General features: G+C 50.5%; 1 protein-coding gene across 5 annotated transcripts in view; it reads right to left on the bottom strand.

Annotated features, from left to right (window-relative positions):
- Positions 1-24,933, bottom strand: part of STAC (SH3 and cysteine rich domain) — a 139,417-nt gene that overhangs the window by 72,802 nt on the left and 41,682 nt on the right. For all 5 annotated transcript variants that reach the window (XM_030329764.1, XM_030329767.1, XM_030329765.1 and 2 more), the window contains exon 2: positions 8,735-9,014. In XM_030329764.1, the coding sequence (XP_030185624.1) occupies positions 8,735-9,014 (280 nt within the window). The remainder of the gene's footprint in view (positions 1-8,734; positions 9,015-24,933) is intronic.

The raw sequence follows: 24,933 nt of genomic DNA, 5'->3' as shown, positions 1-24,933 counted from the left end.
TATGAACGTTCAGGGAAGTAGGTGGCCACCAAGGAACTCGAGAAAGCACTGTAACTGGGTCTTCGCAGATCTCGGAATGGGACAGATGGAGAGGTGGAGCAGGAAAGATGTTCCACAAGGAAAGACAAAATGCCAGCACACTGAAAATGGGCTCCCAAACCACGATCGGGACTGTCCCCAGGGAGCAGGATGTCTGAGGGAGGGGGGGCTGGTCAAGGATCTTTCATTTTCGAGGCAATGACGTGTAGGTCCCACGAGATGCCCCAGAGCCTAACACCAGCCCACACCCCCCGGTTGCCTCCACGTCTGCGTGAGACTCCAAGAAACCTCCTTCCTTGGAGCCCACCAGCATCCATGGCTGTTCAATCTCCCCTGGAAGGAGCGTGGATTATTTTTTCTTGTAAGTCATTTCCTGTGAGAGATGGCTTAGCACGTGGCAGCAGGCATCACATTTTGGGAAACCGACGGAAGACGGCAGAAGTATTCTCTGCCCCTTTAGTTGAAAGGCGCGGAGTCCAATGCTCTCTGAGAACACTGGCCCTGAACTGGAGTCTTAAGAACTCTTTAACGAATTTGCCTTTGTGAGCACTGAGAGGGCTTTCTGAATTGAGATACAAGCCCCACAGTCTTCAATAGCAGCCAAGTGGAATCGGGGAAAAGTAGGTGTTGGGATAGAGCACTCCGTGGTTATAATCCCTCTGTTCCACTGCCTGTTCTCCACTGATAAGGCTCGGGAGCTTCCAGCATCGCAGGACTTCAGAATGCTAACGCGGGCTCCAAATATCCAGAGGGAGCACAGTGCACAGCGTTTTCCAAACATACACTTTATTGGGGGAAAATCCGCCCCCTCCCCAAATCTGCGGAGCTCGCTTCTGGAGTTATTTTTAGAAGCTCTTCCCTTCAGTGTCTTTCATCATTGCGGACGTGAGAACCCCGAGCGGGTTTAAACCCTCTTCTGCATGGGATCGATCTCTTCAGCTCCTGGAGGACCCTGATCGTGCTCCCCGAAGGCTTCTCCAGGCCACACACAGCCACGCCCTGCGAACATTCCTCATCTGGTAGAGTCACCATCTCCACACCCCACCTGTGCTCCCTATTTTTCCAGTCAAATACGCCCCTAGCATCAACACGATTCTCTCAAGGGGGCCAGAGGAGCAAAGAATACACAGAAATGACCTCTGTCGGACCGGGCGTTATATTGCAAGGTTGTCCTCTGGTAAAAAAAAAAAAGTAGCAGTTACATTAGTGCTACTTGGAAGCAGTGAAGACACCAGAGGAGAAGGATCCCGTTGGACAAAGCACCGAGGTCTCCGTACTGGATTTTAAGACGGACACGTACCATGACCCAAAAGAAAGCAATCTACATGAAACTTAAGAAAAAGGTCCTAGAGAGCGTTTGTGATTCTTCTCATTTAGAAGCTGTACAGCTGCTAAAACAATCGTCTGGTCAACCGACTGATGACAGCTCCGAGGTTTCATTGTATTCTGAGAACACACAGATGTGACATTTGCTTTTCCATATTCCCCTCGATTTCTGTTTTGGCCTTTCCCATCAAGAGACGACTTCACTGGTGAGTCAACGCTGCCTTGTCTTTTTAGCTTTATGTACAAATGTATATGCGTCTGTGTGTGTGTGTGTGTGTGTGTGTGTGTGTGTGTGTAGTTTTTTCTTCCATTCAACGTTTGGTTAATATTTTATGGCTGTTTTTGAGCAATCAGATGACGTCAGGACAGGTCAGGAAACAGCTAAACTAATGGTCAAACGAGCATTAGCAGACAGGCCTTGGACTCATGTCACGCAAGATATCCTCATGTTATAATGTTACCAAGTGACCGTTCGTTCTGATGGTAACACGGTGTTATAGGTACATCAAGGCCACGGTCCATCTGCATTTTATATTCATTCGTAGGGGAGGACGCTTTTATACTGCATCTAAGATTACAGATATAGGGATGCTTGTGAGTGCCTTGTCCAGATCTGAGTTCTTTCTCCTGCCGATGCTGTGACTGTTCGGTCTGAAGCCAACTCCGACTGAGAGCACGCCCTTGCCCTGCCTCTTCTGCGCAGGGCAGCAGAATCCGAATCCCTTCTCCTGAGGGCACGCTCCACAAGAAACCACTCTCACAAGAATCTCTACCTCAGGTCCAGTTCTGGGGCTGCTCACCTAAAACTAAGCCAGAGTTATCTTCCCCGGCGGTTGCCACTCGGACGGTTTGAAGGCGAACGATTCTTTGCACAGTGACTGTATAAGCAACTTGATATGTCAAGCACGGACGTCCAGCTGTTTTGCTAAATATGTGTTTAGGAAATAGGAGCCCATTGGATAGGCTGTCTTCTAAGTGGATGCCGACTAAGAACATTTAGTTAATTAAAAAATAGTTTGGGAAACAAGGCATGTGACAGTCAACAGAAGAATGGAGTCCTTTGGAAAAAAAACCTCTTTAACTGATGGAGTGGACTCATGCATTGAGATAGTTATGGTGATAGGTTAGATATGGTGATAGTTATTTTGACTTGTTCAAGTCTCTGAAATTTCAACGAGAGGCAGATTACCGCAAGCAGACTCAATGCTCTCCCAAAATGAGGGTGCCGTTGATGGAATACATTTAAGTTGATACACGATGCAGAGGAGTCCCCACCCCTCCTGCCCACGGCCAAAGCCTGAGGGTGGCCAGAGTCGATCCGCTTGGTGGGGAAAAGATGTCCATTAAACCAAGAGGATTCTCCCAGTCTAAGGCTGGGTCATCAGTCTTCTTGACTCAAAGGCTGGGAAAGTCAGCACTGGGGCTGAGGTACACCTACCTATTTCTCTTATGTCCCATGAAAGGTTGGGTTGACCGTCTTTGGCTTGCAGAGCTGACCCATTTTTCTAGAAGGGGACAGCCTAAGGAGGTGATCGTAAAAGGTAGCCATGTCCTGGAGGCAAGATCAGACTGGCAGAAGGGGCTGCCACAGTGCCTGCTCAACCCAAGGGTCTGTGTGCCACATTTGCAGGGGAGGTGCAAATCTGAGGACAAGGGCAAAGCTGGCGACTGGGAGCGAGCCATAGAGTGAAAGAGCTGAGGAAATTAGCAACATACGGGTGGGGTCCTGGTTTACTTTCACTGGTAGATGAAAATGTGTAGCCTTCCCAGCTTTAGGGCACAGACAGTCAGGCAAGGAACAAATGTGACACCCTGTCAACCCAATGAGTGTCCACTCCAAATTAGAAATCCTAGACAGTGAGAATGCCAGGTTCCTTTTACTTTTTATTTTTTTAAAGAGTTTTCATTTATTTTGAGAGAGAGAGAATGAGAGAGCAGGGGAGGAGCAGAAAGAAGGAGAGAGAGAGAGAGAGAGAGAGAGAGAGAGAGAATTCCAAGCAGGCTCCATGGTGTCAGCATGGAGCCCCCCGTGGGGATCAAACTCATGAACCATGAGATCATGACCTGAGCCAAAACCAAGAGTTGGATGCTTAACTGACCGAGCCACCCAGGCACCCCAGATTCCTTTTGTTTTTAAACAAACATCCATCAGCTAGAAAACCTCACAAATGAGATTTGACTTTTCCTGGCCATCATGATGTAGCCTTTGGTTCTCAGCTGAAAGGAAAAAAAACCTGCTCTAATACGTTTTCTGAAATGTCACTCTCAGGAGATAGCAGCAGATAGTCTTTCCCTGGAATCTGGGATATGAAAATGACCTGTGGCTGGAAGGAAACGAATCTTCAGCTGATACATGTAGAGACAGGAGGCTAAGTCTGAAGAGTAAGGAAAGAGAAAGGGGGCAGATGGACTGTGCCCTGCGATCCCAGACTAGCGTGCTCCGTGCCTCGTCTCAGGAAGTGAGAATATTTGCCAGCCTCTGCTTTACATAGCTTCCTCTCCTCACCTCCCTCCTTGGCCACCTCCCTTTCCCCCTTCTTCCTGCCTCAAATTGCTTCTCTCATTCTCTTCCTCTTTCTTAGAAGGAGCCTGCCTGCTTTACTTCGCTTTCATCTTGGAAAAGAGCAGTGCGCCTTGATGATGATTTCTTTAGATGTTCATTTATTTTATTTTTGAGAGAGAGAGAGAGAGAGAGAGAGCACAACCAGAAGAGGGGCAGAAAGAGAGGGATAGAGAGAATCCCAAGCAGGCTCTGTGCTGTCAGCGCAGAGCCTGAGGTTGGGCTGAATCTCATGAAGTGTGAGATCATGACCTGAACGGAAACCAAGAGTAGGACGCTTCACCGACTGAGCCACCAGGCACCCCTGTCTTTTTCAAGATAAAATGGCAGCTACAATATAAATTTAATTCTAATAAAGGAAAAGTACAGTAAGAATTCTCTTCAGCACGGGGCACATCTCTTGGTGATTTTCAAGATGGGAGTCCTTCAAAATTGTTGCTGTACTTGAGAAGTACCTAAATCCTCCCTTAGGGTATCGATTGTGACATTCTTCAGAGGCAAACTCATTTCTGTTACTCATTTTCAAAACACATGTTCCTTTGTCTTTTCACACTCGTCACAGTGAGATTTAAACTAGAGACACGGCATCACCCATTTAAGGGTTATGAATAGCACTGCCTTGAAAAGGCCTGGTGCAAATTTGTGTGGAATTGAAAGTGATGCATTGGACTTGGAAGAATGTCAGGCAGACGCACAGACTAGGTTGGAGGCCAAGTTTCCTCAGTGTCCTGAACATGGAACACGAGACCCTCTCCCACCATGCTCACAGTCAGATCCAAATCATCACTTCCAGATGGAGAAATGGAATGGAAGGGTGGTACAGCCCCCAAGACTCGTTCAGTCTACCAAACAAAAGAGGTTCAATAATCAAGAGGCCACCCTAAGTAAGCACGGAGGAAGATTGGATTATGGACCCCATTCTTCCCTCATCCCTGTACCTGTGCCTCTGGCCAGGTGGCTCTGAAGTCCCTACCACTAGAGGCTGAGAGCATTTCTCCATTCCTTGGTGTGGGCTGGGTCCACGCTCTGGTGGAATGCCACCAATCCAAGGCTTTAAGAAACTTTGTATGCCTCCACTTGTCCTCACCATGAGGAGAGCACAACCTGGCTGGCCCACTCGTCCAAGGAAGGGGTAGGAGAAGAAGAAAAGCATATGTGATGGCAGCCAAACCTCAGCTGATCTGAAGATGCCCGAGTAAGAGTCAAAGAAGGCTACTCCAAGTGTTGGAGTTTGAGAGGACTTGTTTGTTACACAGCGTTACTGAGAAACCCGAGTGATACAAGCGCTGCTCTGAAACGTGGCTTGTTCTAAGGAAGAACATGAATAATGGTGGCTAGAAAATGAGAGTGTGAATGGATAATGGTTCTCTGAAGATGAGGACAGCCCTGTGTGTCTGTTTGCAAGACGGGAAGATGTTCCTCCCCATTCTGAACATCCCACTCCTTAACCGGGTCTCGGCCAAGCGTGAAGGGAAATGTAGAATCCTGCCTTCCTGGCCACACTGGAAACCACTGACAGGTCCGAGCTCGGCGATGACAGACGTGGGCTTCTTCGGGAAGCTCAGACATTTCAAATCTCATTGTGAAGACTATCAGATAGATAAGGAAGTAAGAAAAGACTTTCGGATGACCACGGCCTGACAGACGTTAAGCTACTGAGCACAAGGGAAGCCATTCATTCACAGGTCAAGTGCCTGGGGTAAGTGGGTTATAGTCTCACTGAAACTTGCCTTTTAACTTTGCTCCTTGCTCTCAACCCTTTCCTCTAAAGCCGCATAACATGAGTCTCTTGACTCTCCCAACATGGTACTTTAAAACACAGCTGCACATCCCAAGTCTCGTACACACCAAATCCCAAAGCTTCCTTATGATTTTGTTTGGACGCACCGCTCACCATTCCGATCACTTGTCTAGACACCCACTCGCTTGTCCATATCCCTTATAAAATATGAAATGGAGAATTAGAGACAATCCTCGATGTGAACCTAAAACACTGCCATGTAGATGAGGGGCTTCTTAACGTGTGGACGTTATTTTTCCAACTATTTATGCCTATTAAGCTTAACTTTTTTCTGTAAAACTAATTTGGCTTATCCTGTGAATAGATTTCTCTGCTTCAGGAGAGTAATGACTATCTTCTCCTCTAATGATAACCAACTCCAATGGGCTCCCTTTACGGAGAACCTTCTAGATGCCTGGTGCTTCCCATCCGCCAGCTCATGAATCCATTCAAAACCCTGAGGTTTTCATAGCTGTATAAAATGAGGACACAGGTTCAGAGAAGGTGAATGGTCTTCACCATTCACAAGAGGTCACACGGCTGCATGGGGTTCAACTTCAGGCTGATTCCATGAACGGAGTCTTTCTACTATCCTCACCCCCTCACCTCATTTTATCTGGGAAGGGAAAGGCTAATTATGTCATGGGAATAGGCAGGAGAAAAATACGGGTCGGCGTTCTCCCCATTCTGTGCACTGACCAGAAAGGCGTCTCTCTGCCCACTCCAAATGAAAATGGCCTCTCACCATGCAACACGACAAAGCCATCGGCTGCAGTACGACAATCACGTGACTGGCCTCAGAACCAGGATGGAAAGGAACCAACAGAGGCCAGTCTTGTGATCTTCAACCAAAGTTTTCTTCTATGATTGTGGTGGACACTGCTGAGGCCTTGCCCAGGTACCCCTACCGGGTGTCCGGGGGCAGACGAACGGCCTCCCAGAGGTGTCCCCCTCCTAATCCCAGAACCTGTGACCACGTTACGTTACATGGCAAGGGGAAATCAAGGTTACAGACGGAAGGGAGGCCGCCAGCCAGGTGGCCTTGAGACGGAAGGATTATCCAGGTGGGTGCAAGAGGGGCAGTGAGGACCAAGGAGACGGCAGTGTGAGAAAGATGTACCTGCCATCATAACTCTGAACACAGAAGGGGCCACAGGCCAAGGTGTGGACAGTCTATCAAAGCTGGAGAAGGCAAGGACATACACTCTCCCCTAGAGCCTCCAGAAAGAAACGAATCTCCCGACACCTTGGTTTTAGCCCGCTGAGACCCACCGCGGACTTTCAACCTCCAAAACTGTAAGACAGTGACTCTGTGTTGTTTTAACCTCCTAGATTTGTGATAATCAGTGACAGCAGCGAAAAGCCCCGACTGCTCCGGAGATGCGTGTGCTGGCTCCCGATGGCTCACAGCGACCCCTTTCTCCAGACAACTGCCTTCAACAGAGCATGAACCACTGGACCCAGCGGGTTAGGAAAGGGCCTCCACCATGGCAGGAGGGAGGGGCCACTGCCAGCAGGATACAAAAGGCTGGCCTCCAGGAAGGCCAGGCTGTGTAACCCTGGAGCTAGACTCCCGCCAGGCGGGAACCGCTTCCTTATTTAGCGACTCGCCTGCCCCATCTGCTTCCTCCCTCCCCCTTCTCCCCCGAGTGCCCCCTCAACAGATCCCAGACGTCTAACTCCCCTTTGGGGCTCTGCTTCTAGGGAATGCGACCTGAGGCAACGGTCACCCTCAGAAGGGATGCCAGCCTGTAGGAAATTGGTGCTGGAGGGGACACGGCAGGGCCGGACAGAAGTGCCTGTGTCAGGGTAGGAGCGCTGGGCCATGAGGCTAGAGAACATACCAGCTTTTGCCTGGGACCTCGCTGGGACCCGGGCCCGGCTTGTGAGTCTGAGGTTCTGGACCTTAACAGCGTCCCTCCCTGAAACGTTCGTGGCCAAGCCCAACTCTGAAGCATCTAGGACGTCAACAAGCGGGAGCAGATCTCCCACACCTGTTGGCCTCAGAGTACTTAGGGCACCCCACGAATTGGCCCAGCGACACCTCTGGAGGGTCAGGGGCATCTCAGGAAGACGGTGCACAACTGGATTGGCCCCGCATCTTTCATTTTCGGCCTCGCTTCCATTTGGGATGACCTCTCCCTTCTCCTAGCGGAGGGATGGTGGCGGGGGGGACATCCTCGGAACCCCTGAGAGCAGACACAGGCCCGTCTCCTTGCGCTTTCTTCCTGTTCTGCGGTGACGGGTCAATTACCAGGGTATACTGCTGCTCTCGAAACAACGGGTTCAAGTTCACTCTGAATCCCACCCGAACTGCCTGTAGCTGGGACGTTTTGGGGGGTCCTTCCTGTCATCTGGGCACACCCCCTAAGACTCTCAGGCTGCCGCCTCGAGCGGGTCCGTGCCAGGCGCAGGGACGTAATGGTGGCTCCATCACCTTTGCCGCCCCGTTCAGTGCCTCCCCCAGAATCATCCCCCCCACACCTGCCCGTCTGGCTCATCCGCTTGTAATTCACCAAGCAACAGACCCCCTCCCCAGGCTGCCCAGACACACGTCGCTGTGCGCCCTGGAGCGGATGCTGTGATGTGTCACTCGGGCCCCCCTGCAGAATTCCACGCCCAAGCGTCCCACGTCTTGCTTGCCTCCCACCGATTCCCTCTCTGCTAACTGCCCTTGGCCGAAAAGAGCTGCTCCGTTCAGGATCATACCCCTCCCCAAGGGCTGCCCGTACGCAGTGAGAGGTGAGGCAGGGGCACCAAGTCCCGGACCTCCAGCCTCCAAGCAGACGACCGTACAGGGCTCCCCAGGGACCCGGCCCAAGTTGCACCTGCATCACCATCCAACGCCTCCCTCTGCCCCGTCCTGCCTCCCTTCCCTTTGCCCAGCTATCAATCCCCCAAACAACCTGCCCTCGTGCACGCCTCTGAGGCTCGGAACCCGTCCTGGAACCCGGACCCGGGCCGCACCGCTCTCACCGGCCTGTCCGGCGGGCGCGGGGACCTGGAGGTGGGGGTGGGGGAGGCCTTACCCACGATCATGTGGTTGCACACATCGCAGAAGGTGGGCTTCTTGAAGATGTGCTCCTGAAAGGCGTGGGCCTTGCCGCCAGCCCCGGGGTGCAGGGCGGCCCTGGTGGGTGTGGACGTCAGGCTTCCGGGCGCAGGGAGCGGGCTGGAGCTGGGGCTGACCTCGGCCAGCATGTCCCCCTGCAGCTTCACGTCGCTGTTGGTTCGCTGGAAGAAGTTGTCGGCGCTTTTGCTCCGTAAACTCTTGGTCTTGAAAGAAAGTGATCGTTTTAGTTTCTGGAGCTGCAATGCAATGACAGAACACGCTCTTACGATCGATCATGCAGACTCAGGCTGTGGGGGTGAGGTCGGCTGCAGACGCTTGTGCCCCCCCCCCCCCCCCACCCCGGGACACCCTCGGACCCAAGGAGGCTCACGCGCGTCCCCACGTGGGTGGGGCGAGGTCAGGGCCTGGAGGGAGTTGGCCCGCTCTCTCCCCGCCCCCTCCCGAGCCAGAAGACCCAAAGAGCACGCACGGCACGCCTGCTCCTGGAGGTCCTACCGGCGTGCCATCAGAATGTCCCGTGACGCTGGACTTTTGACACCACCTGCCTTCTGAATGTGAATCACTGGAACGACTAAGCGTTCGACCTTCTGGGCTGGGTGGCCGCGTCTACGATGCCAGGACCTCTGTTGGATGTTCTGTCTTCTGGTCACTTAGCAGCCACCCACCTCTATACACAGCAGAGCCAGAGAGGCCGCTGCGTGACTGGGAATCCACGTGGCCAAAGTATCCACGGAACACCAACTAGAAACTCTCAAGCCTGCGTGGGTCTGAAGCGTACGGGCGGGTAATCTGGGCGTGGGCGTGGGCGTGGGATGATCTGTCTGACCTTCTCTGCTCTTCTCCCCGCTTTGCTGCTGGGGTTTGGCCATGGCAAACGGGATCGTTTTTCCTTTGCCCTCGGAATTGGAATTATGAAGGGTTAAAACGTGGGTTTGGCAAAGCCTTAATTTCCGAAAGGTCTGGCTTTGGTCAGGTCTGTACCACCGATCTAGCCTTCACATTGGAGCCAGAAGGGTCTTTTGGAAACACAGATGTGAGCACGTGAGCCTGGGGGTCTTCGTGAAGTTTCTTGAAACTTCATGAAATCTCGTTTGTTCTTTTTTTTTTTTAAATTTTTTTTTTCAACGTTTATTTATTTTTGCGACAGAGAGAGACAGAGCATGAACGGGGGAGGGGCAGAGAGAGAGGGAGACACAGAATCGGAAACAGGCTCCAGGCTCTGAGCCATCAGCCCAGAGCCCGACGCGGGGCTCGAACTCACGGACTGCAAGATCGTGACCTGGCTGAAGTCGGACGCTTAACCGACTGCGCCACCCAGGCGCCCCAAGTCTCGTTTGTTCTTAAATCTAAAGAGACGCTCCTTGTCACGGGCTCCAGGGACTGGCAGATTCTGGGTCCCCGTGACAGCTTGCACCAGCGTGTACCTTGCGCTGTCCATGGCAGCCACGGTGGCCTTTTAGAAGTCCGTGATATTTACCATGCTTTCTCCTCACTGCCCCTTTTGTGCAAATGTTTCCCTTTCGCCCAAATAAGAGGAATGGAGCGCTCAGTGGCTGTGTGGTCTGCGAGAGGTCACTTTACCTAGAAGGTAGTTTCCTTTCATAATTGAATGTCCATGGGGACTCTGCCTGTCGCCTGGAATTAATGTCTTTGACCCAAAGCTGCAGATAAAAAGGTGGTAAAGCACACTCGTCTAATAAGGCCCCCTGCAAGTGTGGTCAACCCCCCCACCACGGGATATATAAGATGAGTTGATAAGCCCATGCCAAACCTAGTCACCTCTGCATCTCCCCTCCAACCTCTTCCATAGCAGATCAGGAAGATGTGGTCTTCGGTGCTTGGGGTAGACTGCAAAAACGCCCCAATTTTCTACCCTTCCCCTTCCCCATTCACCTCTGCAATGTGACTCTGCAGACCCACCAGTCCAAGGTAGTGTATCTCCTCACTCCTTGGATCTTGTTGGTTTGGGGAATTTGACCAAGAGAAGGTGGCAGAAGCATTTCCGAGCCAGTTCCGAGCCCAGACCTCAAGCTGCCTGGCATGCTCTGTCCTCCCTCTTGGAAACCAAACTGCCATAGGGGCTAAGCCAGTGCCGCCTGAAGGATGATGACGGGCACGCAGTCCCGTCACTTCCCATCACATGAGTAAGACCCCTGAAGCACAGCCACCCTGTTTCCCTGCGTGGAATAAAGAGTCTAGATGAGACCAGAAGAACCGTCGAGCTGAGTCCCATCCAAATCGCCAACCCACAGAACCATCAACTAAAGAGATGACTGGTGTTTGAAATCATTAGGTTGGGTGTCTATTGTGTGTAGACGGCCATACGTTGCTTCTTCCCACCTTCCTGGAATGTGGTGGGATTGTCATTCCTTGCCCAGGAGATGTTGGTTGTGGCTGTGTGAAGCCAGGGAGCCATCCAGGGAAGAGGCCTGCAGGGCCCTCTAGCGGAGCCCCACTAAGGCCGGCAATGAGGCATCATTGGCCAGAAAGTTCTGGCCAGAGAAGCAGCAACACCCTACATTAAAAGGTCAGAGACAGTGGGCCCTTTTCTCTACAGCCCAAACCTACCAGAGGAGCTAGAAACATCAAAGGAGGAGGAGGAGAAGCTCACGAGTTCTTTGGGAGTTGTTTGGTCTCGTACCATAACCTGGCCCACCCTGACTGATACAGGGGAGCAGGGCCACGCGTCCTTGGGAGCCCTGCATTTATTGTGAAGAGGACCTTCCCTATCTAGCAAAACTAAGTGACACGGGGCATGAAAAGCACTCGCCGAAACAGCCACACCAAGGTGGGGACCGGGAAACCATAAAGGAGCAGAACAGACCTTCCTCACTTCCGTTCCTTCCAGCTAGGAACCGGGCGGGTGCTGGAGGAAGGAGGGATTAAATAGATGGGACGAGAGTTTTATTTTAGACAGAGTTTTAGTAAATTCAAGTGACCAGGAAGTTAAGGAATCTGCCAAGATTTTCTCATGGGCTGTGGCAACCTAGGGCGACGGTGGTTTATCAGACTAAATTTGTCACATAGAAAAATAAAGTCTTTCTGTCTCCCCTCCCCTCGCCCCCCATGGAGTTCAGATGGTTCAATAAATGGGCTACTCTCGGCTCCAAAACAGAACAATAGCACCCATTCTGATGATAATAATGGCACCTACCCTGAAGGCTTCACCAGGCGCCCCTTCTTTATCTTCCCAATCATCCAGAAGGCACTGCTGTTCTCCCCCTGGAGAAATGGCCCAGGGAGGTTAAGGGATTTGCCCGAGGTCACACAGCTCACGTGAGTCAAGACCAAGGTTCAGAATGAAATTTACCTGCCTCTAAACCCACCCTGTTTGCACTGCCAGTGATTGACAGGTGATGGAGGCGGGATGAGGGAGAGTTACCCCTCACCCCCAGGGGGGATGGAACTACTCTTGGTGTACGTTTAGAATGGGAAGGGAGGTGAAGCAAAAAAGCAAATGTACATTTTTGGGAGCTATTTCCTTTATTTTATGTCTTTCCAATTTTTCAGAAGTAGTAAGGGGGGGGGATGCCTTTTTATCAAAGGGAGCATCAGACTCCCCTTTAAGGCTTCTCTAACAGACCGTGCGTCTCTTCCCTGCTAGGACAGGGAAGGTGATGGGGTGTTGCTTATGTACGTCCGGTCTGGTCTCCCTCCTGTGCTCATGTGCTTTATTTCTGCCCCCAGAGCCTGCCAAATATGGTATTCTGTGTTCCCTGGAAGGTTAGCATGATGCCGAGACACCTGTAGCATTTTCCTTGTCCTGGGGGACGCGGCTGGAAATTGTGTCAGACTTTTCAGAGCCTGCCTGCCTGTAGAGCGGGAGAATTTGCCTCGGAAGCCAACGTGACAGCTCTTTTTCAAGTGGACAGCTTAAAAGAAATGCCTACAAGTTAAACAAAGTCTGAGCAGTGAGCTCAAAGGAACACACTTTCTCCAACTATTCCCAAGAGGAGAAGCCAGATGGGAATATATACAATGCAGAAATAGAAGCAAACCCTGATAATAGCGGGAATCACAAAATGATTAGCTTCCATGCCCCACTGCCATAGCCCGGCTCCTTTTATAATAATAATGGTTGAAGGAACAGATACTCTTGAGTACTTTGCCATTTGCCAGAAACTGCTCTATATACTTTAATTCATGCTATTATCCTAGTGACGTGATGAGCAAGAGATCATTCACTGATTCAATAATTCATTCAAGGAATATTTATTGTGTCACTACTATGAGCCCAGCCCTGACCTTGGTTTTGCAGACACAGCAGCATAAAAAAGTAAAATCCTGTCCCTTAAGGGTTTAAGGTCTAGTGGGTAGAAATAGAAAGTAAATAATCAGAGATGTATGTAACAGCATTTGGGTAAGGACAAGAGCCATGAAGGAAACAGAAGTGGAGCCAGGCTTTAGGAGGTGACAAGGAAGGCTTCTCTGACTGGTGACACTGGAGCAGAGGCACACAAGAAGTGAAGTCATGAGGTACTGTGGAGAAGAGCATTCTGGGTAGCGGGGGAAACCAAGGGCAAAGGCCCTGACAAGGTGGCTGTTTGAGGAATACCAGGAAGTCAGTGTGTCTGGGACAGAAGGTGGAAAGAGAAAAAGGGCAGAGAGGTCAAGGGTCAGCTTCATGCTAGGCCTGGGAGGCCAGGGCAAGGGCCTTGGAACGTATCCTGAGGGTGATAGTATGAGCAGGGAAGTGACAAGTTCTGGCTTGAATTTCCAAAGGGTTACTCTGGCTGCTGTGTAGAAAACAGACTATAGGAGGCCAAGATGGAAGCTGGGAGACCAGTTAGAAACTCTTCCAATTATCCTGGGAGAATTACTTTTGGCTTGGCTTAGCAGAGTTACAGCACAACATGGTTGAATTTGGGGTATATCTGGAAGGTAGGACCAACTGGGCCTGCTTAAGGATTAGATGTGGAGTGTGAAGGAACGAGGGGGCTCAAGAATGATTTCAAGGTTCGGGGCTTGAGCAAGTGGTCAAATGGAGGGACTATTTTTTCAAATAAAGAGCCCTAGAGAAGAAGCAAGTTGGTGTGGGCAAGTGGGGTGGGAGGCAGAGTTGCGTTGGGGAAAGTGAGTTTGACGTGCTTATACGGAATTTACGTGGAGCTGGATATGTGACTCCAGATTCAGGTGAGAGGTCTGAGCTGGGGAAATACACGTGCAAGTCATGAGCACGTAGGTAGTACTCACAACCAAGAGACTTGATGAGATCACTGCTGTTAGCGCGACGCTGAAGAGAAGTGCTCCGAGGAAGGAGACCCGGAGGTCAAGAAGATGAGGGAAATAGTACAAGGTCAAGAAGACTGAGGGAAAACAAAGGCAGCTGAGAAGGAGACACTGGCAAAGAAAGAGAGGGAGGTTTTAGAAGCTCCGGGAATAAAACGGTTCAAGAGGAAAAGAGAAGAACGAAGCTTATCCAGTAAGTCACGTGAGGGCTAGGGGTTGGCTTGGACAATGTCTTTGGGGGACCTTAACGGGAAATGGCTGTAAGCTGTGAAATGAAGATCCATATCCAGAGGTCTCTCAACTCCAGAGCCCCTTCGGTCAAATGGACCTTCAGAAGGTCTTCCACCCTTGACATCCTCCCGGTAAAAAAATCCTCTGTTTGGCGTGCCCCAGCTTCCTGGTGCCAGCCGGAATGGTACGATCATCCATGTGGATGATTGAGGCAATCTCACCAACATCTGACCCATTCGTGGCCTGATTTCTTTTTTTAAAATATTTATTTATTTTGAGAGAGAGAGAGAGAGAGAGATGAAGAGAGAGTGCTCAGGCACAAGCAGGGAGGAACAGAGAGAGAGAGAGGGAGAGAGAGAGAGAATCCTAAGCAGACTCAACGCTCAGCACAGAGCCCAGCATGGGGCTCGAACTCACCAACTGTGAGATCACGACCTGAGCCGAGCTCAAGAGACGCTTCACCGACGGAGCCACCCAGATGCCCCGAAGCCCGATTTCTTTTAAGACAAACACAATCTATTCCAGGTCCTGATTGGCTTCAGTTTGGATGTGACTTCAAAGTCGGTTAATAGTCCTCTTACATCTACCCGGCTTGGTCAAAACCAGCAAGGACTGGCTGTTTGTATGTCGGCAAAGCAACGGTTACCGAGTGTGATCGGTTGAAGGCCCATCAATGAGCGCTGTGGCTTGGGCAGGCCCTCAAGCTCCTTAGCTTGGAATCTATCCAGTAAAGAGAGAGGAAGGGCTTGGTGGTGGCTGAGTTCCCCTCCTGCTCTGGCAAGTCAGCACGGTGAGGGAATACAGAACACTTTGAACGGTCTCCACTTATAGGAAGTCTAAGATCGAACTCTGGAGACGAGTAGCAATGCTAAAGACGGTCCAAGGGTGACACAAGACCCTAAATTATATTATCAAGTGATAAGTAGAGTGTTTTCATCACGGCCTATTCTGGTATGTCAGAAAAGGGAGCTTTCAATGGCGTCTGGAATAGTCCGGAGACGTTCTTTCAAACGGTAAAGGGTGAATTGACTTTCAGACACACAACTGAACCGTGTAAGTGCCCCCCTGCCCCATTCACCTGTAGGTTATATACCCAGGCTCCTCACTGTGTGACACAAGACCCTTGTATACATACATCTGCCCGGCATACTCTAGTCACCCCTCCACCATCCCAGGCGCGCAGACACAGTAAGAGAAGCCCCCAAATTTTCAGTGATGCATAAGCCTTCAATGCCTGTATTCTGCCCGGAAATGGCACTCCAGCCTAGCTGGAAAATGCCTCATTGTCCTTGAAGGCTTTTCTCTGGCTTCCTGCCTGACCCTCCCAGCAGGTGGACAGGGACTTTCTCTCCTGCGTGACCCAAGTGTGCAGAGTGGAGACATCTCACCGTCCTTCCTGCCGTCCGCTCTGGGCTCCTCTCCAGACCATCAGGCTACTTCCGACACGTGCCTGGCACGTAGTAATGACATTCATTACCCCGGCAAATAGTTATCCAGCTCCTCTTATGCACCAGACTCTGCCCTGAGGGTGTATGTAAGTCACCTTTTGATGTTCGTGCTAACCCTGAAATAACGTGGCATAACGTGCCCCCAAACACCCAGAAAGTGTGGCAGAGTCAGGAACAGCGTCCAGGACGGGTTGACTTCAGAGTCCCAGCTCTCAGCCTCTACACACGTTTGTGAAATGACGGCCAGGCAGGCTGACGGATGGACTGAATGACCAGCAAGAGTTACGTAGCCAGACTGGAGACCTGGATGCGGAAGCAGGAGCGAGTGCGTCGCGAGCAGGTGCGCCGGGGTCCCCACGGGATTTAAGCGGTGCTCGCAACTGGACCCCAAACATACCAGGTGTGTGGCACACCCTTCCCGAGAAGCCGGCCCGACGGGTCCTCCGGGCGTGCTGGCAAGAGTGGGAAACGACGGTGATGAAGGCCACGTGTATGGGTGCGTGTGGGGCGGTGTCCCAGGCGAGGACGGCAGCCAGGTGGAAGGAGTGCAGGGGATGGTAAGCCGCAGAGACCCACGGCAGGTGTTCCGGAGGAAGAAACCGGCTGTGAACGCCAAGTCGGGGTAGGACCTGGGCGTCCCAGAGGCACACGCCGGGGACGGACAGGCTGGGAAGCCGCTCCCTCTGGCCGTCAGGCTAGCTGCCCGTGTCTCCTCCAAAGGCGTTTCTCCGTGGCTCCCAGGTCCACGGCGGCTAGAACAGGAAGGCTGTGGTCGCAGGCAGCTTCTGCCTTCTCCTCACCTGTTCCTCTTTGCCGGAGAAATTGAAGATCATCAATTTCCCGAGATACCAGCATCTTCCTTTCTGAAAGTCCTAAAGGTGGTGGAAGTTTCGTTTGGGGTTTTCTTGGTTCTGTCCTGAGAACAGTCCTCACCTACAGTGAGTCGGTTAGATATTGTTTCATGGCAAACATCAAGGTCATAATTGATACCTCACTCTTTTGGTACAGCGATACGCACGCACGCGCACACACACACACACACCTACTTTTTATCTGACGTACCTTTCCACGAAACGGCCCTGTGAATTGAGCAGGGCAACTATCACCCCCAAGTGACAGATGAACAAACGAGACACAAGATGTGAAGTGACATTCCCGAAGAGGAATGAGCACCGAAGAGGACGCGCTCAATGGGGAGGAGACGAACGGTTTTAAGGACCATCTTATGTGCAGGGACAGAGGATGATTCCGAAGCCGAGGAGGACGCGCTCAAGGCTCCGCCCTTCTAAGCCTGTGGGTCTCCAGCAGCGTGAGCACACGGAAGTTACTTAACTTCTCTGAGTCTCGGCTTCCCCATCCACAGAATGGGGATAAGAACACTTGCCTTGCAGGTATGTCTGCCTATGCAGGATTAAGTACGAGGAGCATCTAAAACCCGTGGCATAACCCTGGCGCTCAGGGGCCACGTCCTAACGCTCAACGTCTCAAAATCCCCCGAACACCACTGTCCTTTCTGGTTGGCATGAGGTGGGGAGCATGGCTTTTATCCTTCCCCTTCGTGTGGATGCCAATTTCACAATCCCGGGGCCGTTCCATCACCTTCAGGGGTGGGTCAAGATTCCGCTTGGGAAAGAGTATTACAGGTGCTCAGAAGAAATACTTTGAGAAGACAGAGGCAAGGGAAGATGGTACCTCAAAGACCGAACTCAATAATAATAACAGTAATGAGATGCCACTGTGTTCTGGGAAGCCCTTAGGAGGCTGAGATTTACAGTGTGAGGGACTGAGCTGCACTACGACGTACATCAGAGGTGAGCTGGGTGGAGGGGGCAGGCTGCCATGCGGGAGGTGTGCGGGGAAAAGGCAATGAGAAAGTAAATTCAGAGGTGGTATGGCTTCTGGAGTCAGACAGCTACTGGAGAGGGTGTGCATTATAAACCTCCTCGTTCTTCTTCTCGGAATCTTCGGAAGTCTTCATCTCTCACCCACACTTTGGCGAGGGGGCCCTTTTTCAGGGAGGATATGGGCGTGAGGCACCAGCACCTGGATTAGGGTGGAACCCGTGGGCCCATTTGGCAGTAAACTCTGAGCCTGGGAATCCCGCCAGAGAGAGGGCCTGCCTGACCAGGAGGTTGGGACTGAGAATCCTGGTCCTGAACCACGTGGCCCAGCAAGTGGGAGTCACACCGGGCCCTCTGATGCCGTGGCCGGTCCCCTCTCTGCTGCTGCTGTCACCGTTGTGACAGCTTCCGAGGAGGGATACAGCCCCAGGGACCACATCATGGTTTTTATTCCCACGAGCAGAGAGAGGGCTGGGCCCCAGGAAGGCCAATGAACACAGAGAAAATGGAAAAGTGACTTCTAAGAGATGGAAAAACTGGTTTTTTTTCAGGGGCAAATGAGTTTAGAATGGGGATCGTTCTTGATCCTGATTTATACATTAAATGGTTCTATTGATGAAGTGACGGATTAAGGAACAAAAGTATTTACGCTTGATTATGCTGGGCCTCATTTTTTAACACCACCTCCCACAGTGCCTTGCAAATGGTAGGGACTTATTACGGGCTGAATTGTGTTCCCCAAATTAATATATAGAAGCCCAAATTAATACATATATTAACAGATAGAGTATATGTAGAAATATGTATTTCGAGCCCTAACCCTCGAAACCTCAGCATGTTGACTGTATTTGGAGACAGGGCCTGCCTGCCTTCCTTCCTTCCTTCCTTCCTTCCTTCCTTCCTCCCTCCCTCCCTCCCTTCCAGGGTTTTTAAAAATTTTATTTATTTTGGGGGTGGGAGGGAGAGAGGGAGAAAGAGTGAGCATGAGCGGGAGGGGCAGCGAGAGGGAAAGAGAGAGAATCTCAAGCAGGCTCCACGCTGACGTTACAGAGCCTGATGCGAGGCTCGAACCCGTGACCTGTGGGGTAATGACCTGAGCTGAAATCAAGAGTCGGAAGCTCAACCACCTGAGCCACCCAGGCACCCGAGAGGCAGGGCCTATAAATCGGTGATTCAGCTAAAGCGAGGCCTTTAGGGTGGGTCCTAATCCAGTCTGACTGGCGTCTCTACAAGAAGAATGGAAGCCTGGGTGGCTTGGCTTGGCCATGCCGTTTTGCCGGCGCCTGTCCTTCCTCACACACGTCCCTGGAGACCTTCTGTCCATTATCTAAGTTGCAACTCCGATGTCCCTTCCCACGCCCTGTCCCAAGTCTCCCCTGACTTCTCCATTTCTGTGCAGCTCCCGGCGTCTCGCCATCCCTGTAGGAATAGTACGCCACCACGATTAACCCTCTGCATACTTCCAGTCTATACACTGCGCTCAAGAGCTATTCTCTTCCTTCTTGTATCGCCAGCCCACAGGTGTGGGTTTGGGGATGGGGACGGGCAGTCTGTGTTGAATACGTGAATGCACGACTTCCTGCCTTACATGTTGGAGCTGTCCCCGTTTGGTAGTGAGAACATTAAAGTAGACTCATCCTTTCGATATTTTGGCCTGTTAGAATCTCCTGGAAGAATTCTCTGAGTTTTTCTCATCCCTGATCTTGAACGCCATTTTCTGCCAGTACCCAAGGCTAATCCCCTTTCCTGTGCAAACGTCTCTTGTATTCCCGCTTCTCTCCAAGCCACGCCAGCTCTGACCCTCTCCCGCTGCGTTATGGCTTTGGTCTCCCCCTTTACAACCCACTTGTGCAGGCTTGTCTTCCAGGGGTTGGGGAGGGTTGCCTGCCCGGCTTAGGCAGGAGCTGGGGCCGAGGATCCAGAACGGGCACAGGGGTGCGTCCGGCCAGTCTGCGGCGTGAGGGGGTGGAACGGAAGGAGACGGATGAGTGTGTGCCTGTTGACCTCGAGCCCTGAAACCAACGGGAAAGTTCTCCTCCTCCCATTCAAAGGGGGCAAGAGAGGCGAGGGCACACACGCGAGGCTGAAGAGCTGCGATGGTGGTCGGGCAAGGCCGGTGAGGGGGCTAAACCCCAAAGACCAGGAGATGGCCGTAAGATGACCCAACGACCTGCAGGGGGAGGGAGCACCTTCTACAGTGTATATGTCGGCCTTCACGGACAGGCAGAGAGAAAAAGGGAGCTGTGGTTCTAAAATGGGCCCCGTCACTCCCAGACCACCCCCTGCGGGTGGAGGCCGCCGGGGTGGGTGCAGGCCACGGGAGCAGTGGTCTGCTCTGTTTCCCTCTCGCTTGCTGTATGGAGAAGGCACCGGGAACCAAGGCTTCTTGGCGGCATCTTGGCGGAACATACGGGAGAGTCGGGTTCCCATGGAGACAGGCCCTGAACCGGTGGCCTTGTGCGCTGGAGGGCCCAGGAAGCAGTCCCCCAGCCGGTTTCCCTCCCTTTCCAGGCCCCCAGTCAGTCAACGGCATGCCACTTTATCGAATTTATCAGGCCTCCGACCTCAGAACTGCCCTCAACTCCAGCTTCCCCCGGTCCACACTTCGTATCCGGTCCATTAGCCGACAGACTAGCCAACGAGACTGTCAGGACTCGTGCAGAATCCACTCCCTTCACGCCACTGCCTCCGCCCTTCTCCCGGTCCAGCCTGACATCCCGTCTCACCCACACAACTGCTTCCTCGGGGCCACCCGGGGAAAATACATCAGCTGCAACCGATGTGCTTGCCCCCTCGTCCTCTCCTTCCTGCAAAGTGGACCGAAGTGACTGTCGCAGATGGAAGTCAGGCCGCTGGACGCCCCGGCTCCGAACCTCGCCCGAGTGTCTCATCGCACCGAAAACGCAGCTCACGTCCTTTCGGGGGCCTCTCAGGCCCGAGGTGAGCGGACCCGTGACCGCTCTGACCGCCGTCCTTCATCCGTTACTCTGCCCCGGGGGCCCCCGGTCTCTGTGCTGGTGCCCAAAGGCACCAGGAACGCGGTCACATCGGGGCCTCTGCTCCTGTTCTCTCTTCCTGCAACGCTCTTTCGTCCGCACGGTTAGCTGACCCCTCCCCTCCACCAGCTCTCTGCACGGAGGTCATTTCACAAGAGACTTTCCTTGACCCCCAGGCTCTGCCCCCACACCGACCCTGTTCAGAATGCTTATTGCTACTTTAGTTAAGCTTTTTGTTCTGAAAACCTTGAAACCCACACAAAACCGGCAAGAATAGTTCCACGAATGCTGCTCAAGCCCTACACTCAGCTTCGCCAATTATGGATGTTTGCAATATTTGCCTCTTATTATTCTCCCTCAGTAACAGGTATTGTTTTGATCGTTGTCATCCTTGCTATTGTTTTCATCAGTGAACTATTTCAGAATGAGCTGCAGATGCCGTGACCCTCTATCCCTAAATATTCCAGTGTGTCTCCGCCAAGAACAAAGATAACGCATTGTGTTCCGTAAACGCGATGCGATAAATTAACGCTGATGAGATACTATTATCTCTTAGGCAAGTCACATTCAAATCCTGACAACCCTTGAGGATCTCATCTAAGATTACTCACTGCTTTGAGTTTTCCTGTATTTTCTTTTTAATTGAAGGACAGTTGTCGTACAATGTTCTATGAGTTTCAGGCGTACAACACAGCGATTCAACAGTTCTATATACACTGCTGAGTGCTCGCCATGATAAGTGCAGTTAAGTCTCATTTAATTTGGAATACTGGCTCAGCTTTTGTCTTTGGGACAGACCTATTTTATTTTACTTTATTTTGAAATGTTTTATTTATTTTTGAGAGAGAGAGAGGGAGAGAGAGAGAGAGAGAGAGAGCGAGCGAGCGCAAGCTGGGGAGGGGCAGAGAGAGAGAGACACACAGAATCCAAAGCAGGCTCTGGGCTCCGAGCTGTCAGCACAGAGCCCGATGTGGGGCTCAAACTCATGAATCGTGAGATCATGACCTGAGCCAAAGTCAGATGCTTAACCGACTGAGCCACCCAGGAACCCCGTGCCAGCTCTATTTTAGATAGATCAGAGCTTGCAGAATATCTCTGTCTTGCAGAATATCCTTCAACCTCGGCTTGTCTGATGTGTCTTCAAAGATTTAGATTATGCATTTTAGGCAGAAATATAAAAGTGATGCTATGACCTTCTCCATATATCATATCAGGGGCCATATGATACTGATTTGTCACTTTACATTTTATGTTATATACTCATCCATTCACTTGTTGATGATCTGCCCCCTCAAACTAGAAGGTAGTCACCATGGAGGGCAGAGAAGTTTCACTGTTCCATTAACTTCTGTATCTCGGAGCCACAAACAAAGCCCGGCACGTGATAGGTGCTCAAGAAATAGTGAGAGGTGTGGCTCACTCTAAACCAGAAAAACTGCTTACCCCAGCATCCTCCAGAGAATTCCAGAAAATGTTCCTTCTCCTACATATTCTTGAGCAGTTACAACATCCCGGGCGGGCTCGAGACACCTCGAGCGGCCGGGATGAGGCCTGTATATGCGTCCTTGGGGTTCTCAGGCACTTACTTCCAAGACTGACCTAGCAGGAATGTTGCAGCAGCCAAGCGGAGGCTGTGCAGAGCAGGGCCCAGGGAGCCGTGGTGCCAGGGAGGGCATGTGAGGCTGTGCCAGCAGGCAGTCAGGCTAGGTGACACTCATGGGGGTGGAGGGGGGCGAGGTGCTCCCCAGGCTCACAGACTTTCCAATCAGTGCCATCAGCCCTCCGACCATTAAGAGGGTCTGCTCTACTCATCACCTGTCAGAGTGGGACATGATTGAGGCCTCCCGGAGCTCTTGTGTGCAAAATGCCCCGCTGATTCACAAGGGCAAGGGTGAGTGTGAAGGCCGAATCAACAAGATGGAGACGGAAGGAAGGAAGCAACCACAGCTCCCTTTCCCAGTGCAAGTTCTCGAACAAAGGCTGAATTAAGCCTTAGCGGGGGTGTTTGTGGGTGGAGGCAGGGAGGGGCTCGGAGGCAGATGAATGGAAGGGCAGTGAAGTAACTGTCAGGCTTACGTTGTGTTTCAGATGGGGAGAACTTTTATTACCTGAAAATGAGACTCTTATGACCAACAATGGAAGAAGCCATGACATCTGCCCAAAACGTTGTCAAGAGGCAACGAACAGAATTCCAACCGACCATGTGAGAGGAGGGTAAGAAGAAAAATAAAACCGAGAGCTGAGGGCACCCCACTGGGTTCAGCACGCCTAATAAACTGGTGTCCCTATCCCTATTTAAGACTTGTTTTCATAGACGCTATATAATTAGTGACGGATCAGAACTTGAACCCAAGCTCTGAGTTCCCACCTGAATAGCTTTCCCATAGCCTGGTTGTGCTCTTTTGTGTTGTATTTACTCAGGAAAAACTTACTTACATGCCTTGAAAAAAGTGGCTAATAGATTAAGTCAGTTTGTATGCTGAATCCTATGTGTATTTCATACATTGTGTATGATCCTTGACTTTTCATTTTCAAACCACTGTAGAGCACGTCTAAAGCTGCCCATTAGATTTACAGGAACCTACTAGTAAATGGTTTTCGATTAAACAGCTTGCAGCTTTAATGGCAGCTTGGAGAATCAGAGCAGCAAGGAGCAAGAATCCCACTGTTTAGAGCCTCATCTGGCACTTTCTCTGGGTTTAGCAATCTATCTAGCTAAAGATTAGATAAGGGCAATTTCCTTTGCCGAATGAACAACAAAAAAGTTGCTTCTTCCGGGTAGTTAAAAAGACAAAAGACAAACAAAAAAAGACAAAAAACAAAACAAACCCAGAGTTAGAGGACACTAAATGAGGGGGATTAAAAAAAAACAAACCAACACACTCCTGATTTTAAACATTAGCCATTAGGTGTTGGAGAATTATTCTGAACTTTCAGCCTCAAGGCTCTGGGTTCCCTCACCTACCAGAGAGTAACCCAGTGATAAACTGCATGACCTATTTCTTTTTTTCAACTTTTTATTTTAAAAATAATTTTATCCATACAGAAAAGTTGCAAAATAGTAGAGTCCTCATCTATCTGTCACCCAGTTTCCCTACTATTAACATCTTACCCAACTGTAGTAAACTGTAGCCAGGAAATGAACACCGATAGAAAACTAACGAATCTATAGACCTTACTGGAATTTTGCTAGTTGTCCGGGAAAGTCTTTTTTCTATCCCGGGATCCAATCCAGGATTCCATAGTGCATCTAGTCCTGTTTTCTTAGTTTCTTCAATCCATACCAGGTTCTCAGTCTATCTCCTGTACCTTGACCCTTTTGGAGACTACTAGCCAGTATTTTTGTAGAACGTCTTTCAATTTGGGTCTGATGTTTTCTTATTAGATTGAGTCTACATATTTTTCATAACAATAGGACAAAAATGATACATTCTTCTCAGTGCAACATATTAGGATGTACCTGATGTCAAATATGTCCCATTACTGGTGATACTAACTTTGGTCGCTGGATTAAGGTGATTCCTGCCAGGTGGCTCCACCGTAAAATGACTGCATATTTCTGTACCCGTAATGAATGAGTTTCTTGGAGGAGAAATACTTTGAGACCGTGCAAATATCCTGTTTCTCATCACACACTTCAGGATCTATTGGGGATTCTTGCCTGCAAAACTTATTACATGGTGTTTTTACCTGATGGCGATGTTGATTTCCATCAGTCCTTTCCTTCTGTATTTATTAATTAGCAGTCTATTGTAGAATTCTCCTTCACTCATTTATTTATTCACTCAGTTACTCATTTTTATTAGTGTGGGTTGAGGAACGCGTGCTTTATTCCATGAGTTACAATTTGCTACCATCATTATTTATTTTCTTGCTCAAACTGTCCCGGGTTTCGTCATTGCGAGCTCCTTTAGATTGGCATCTGGTCCTTTTTGACATGCCCCAATTATTTTTGAATCCTTCCTTACCTTCTAACACTGCAGAACTCTCTGGGCATATCTCGTATTTTCTCTGTTCCAATTTTGCAGTCAGCCATTTCTCCAAGGAAGCCTGGTTAGTTTCATTTTGTAATGGTTCTTACAAACTGACATCTAGGTACTAGATGTGTTCATTGCCACTGGGATGATATTCATCTGAGGCTCTCTCAGTAGACAGAACTGGGAAATATATTCATGAGTAGTCATATACCCAAACACACACACACACACACACATATATGTGTATTTATTTTTATATCAATCTATCTGTATAACTATTAAAAACCATGAGTTCATATAGATGTACTCCCTTACTTATTAAAAAAAAAATGTTTCCTTGTTCCCTGGTGAACACGTGCATGGTTGGACTCTGAAGTTAGTGTCCTTGAGAAAGAGACGGAAATTAGTTGGGAGAAAATATACAGGCCAAAAG

Source organism: Lynx canadensis, chromosome C2, assembly GCF_007474595.2.
Source record: "Lynx canadensis isolate LIC74 chromosome C2, mLynCan4.pri.v2, whole genome shotgun sequence".
In the NCBI taxonomy this organism is placed as follows: domain Eukaryota; kingdom Metazoa; phylum Chordata; class Mammalia; order Carnivora; family Felidae; genus Lynx; species Lynx canadensis.
The sequence above is the reverse complement of the archived record's forward strand: the minus strand, read 5'-3'. Positions and strand labels throughout refer to the sequence as shown.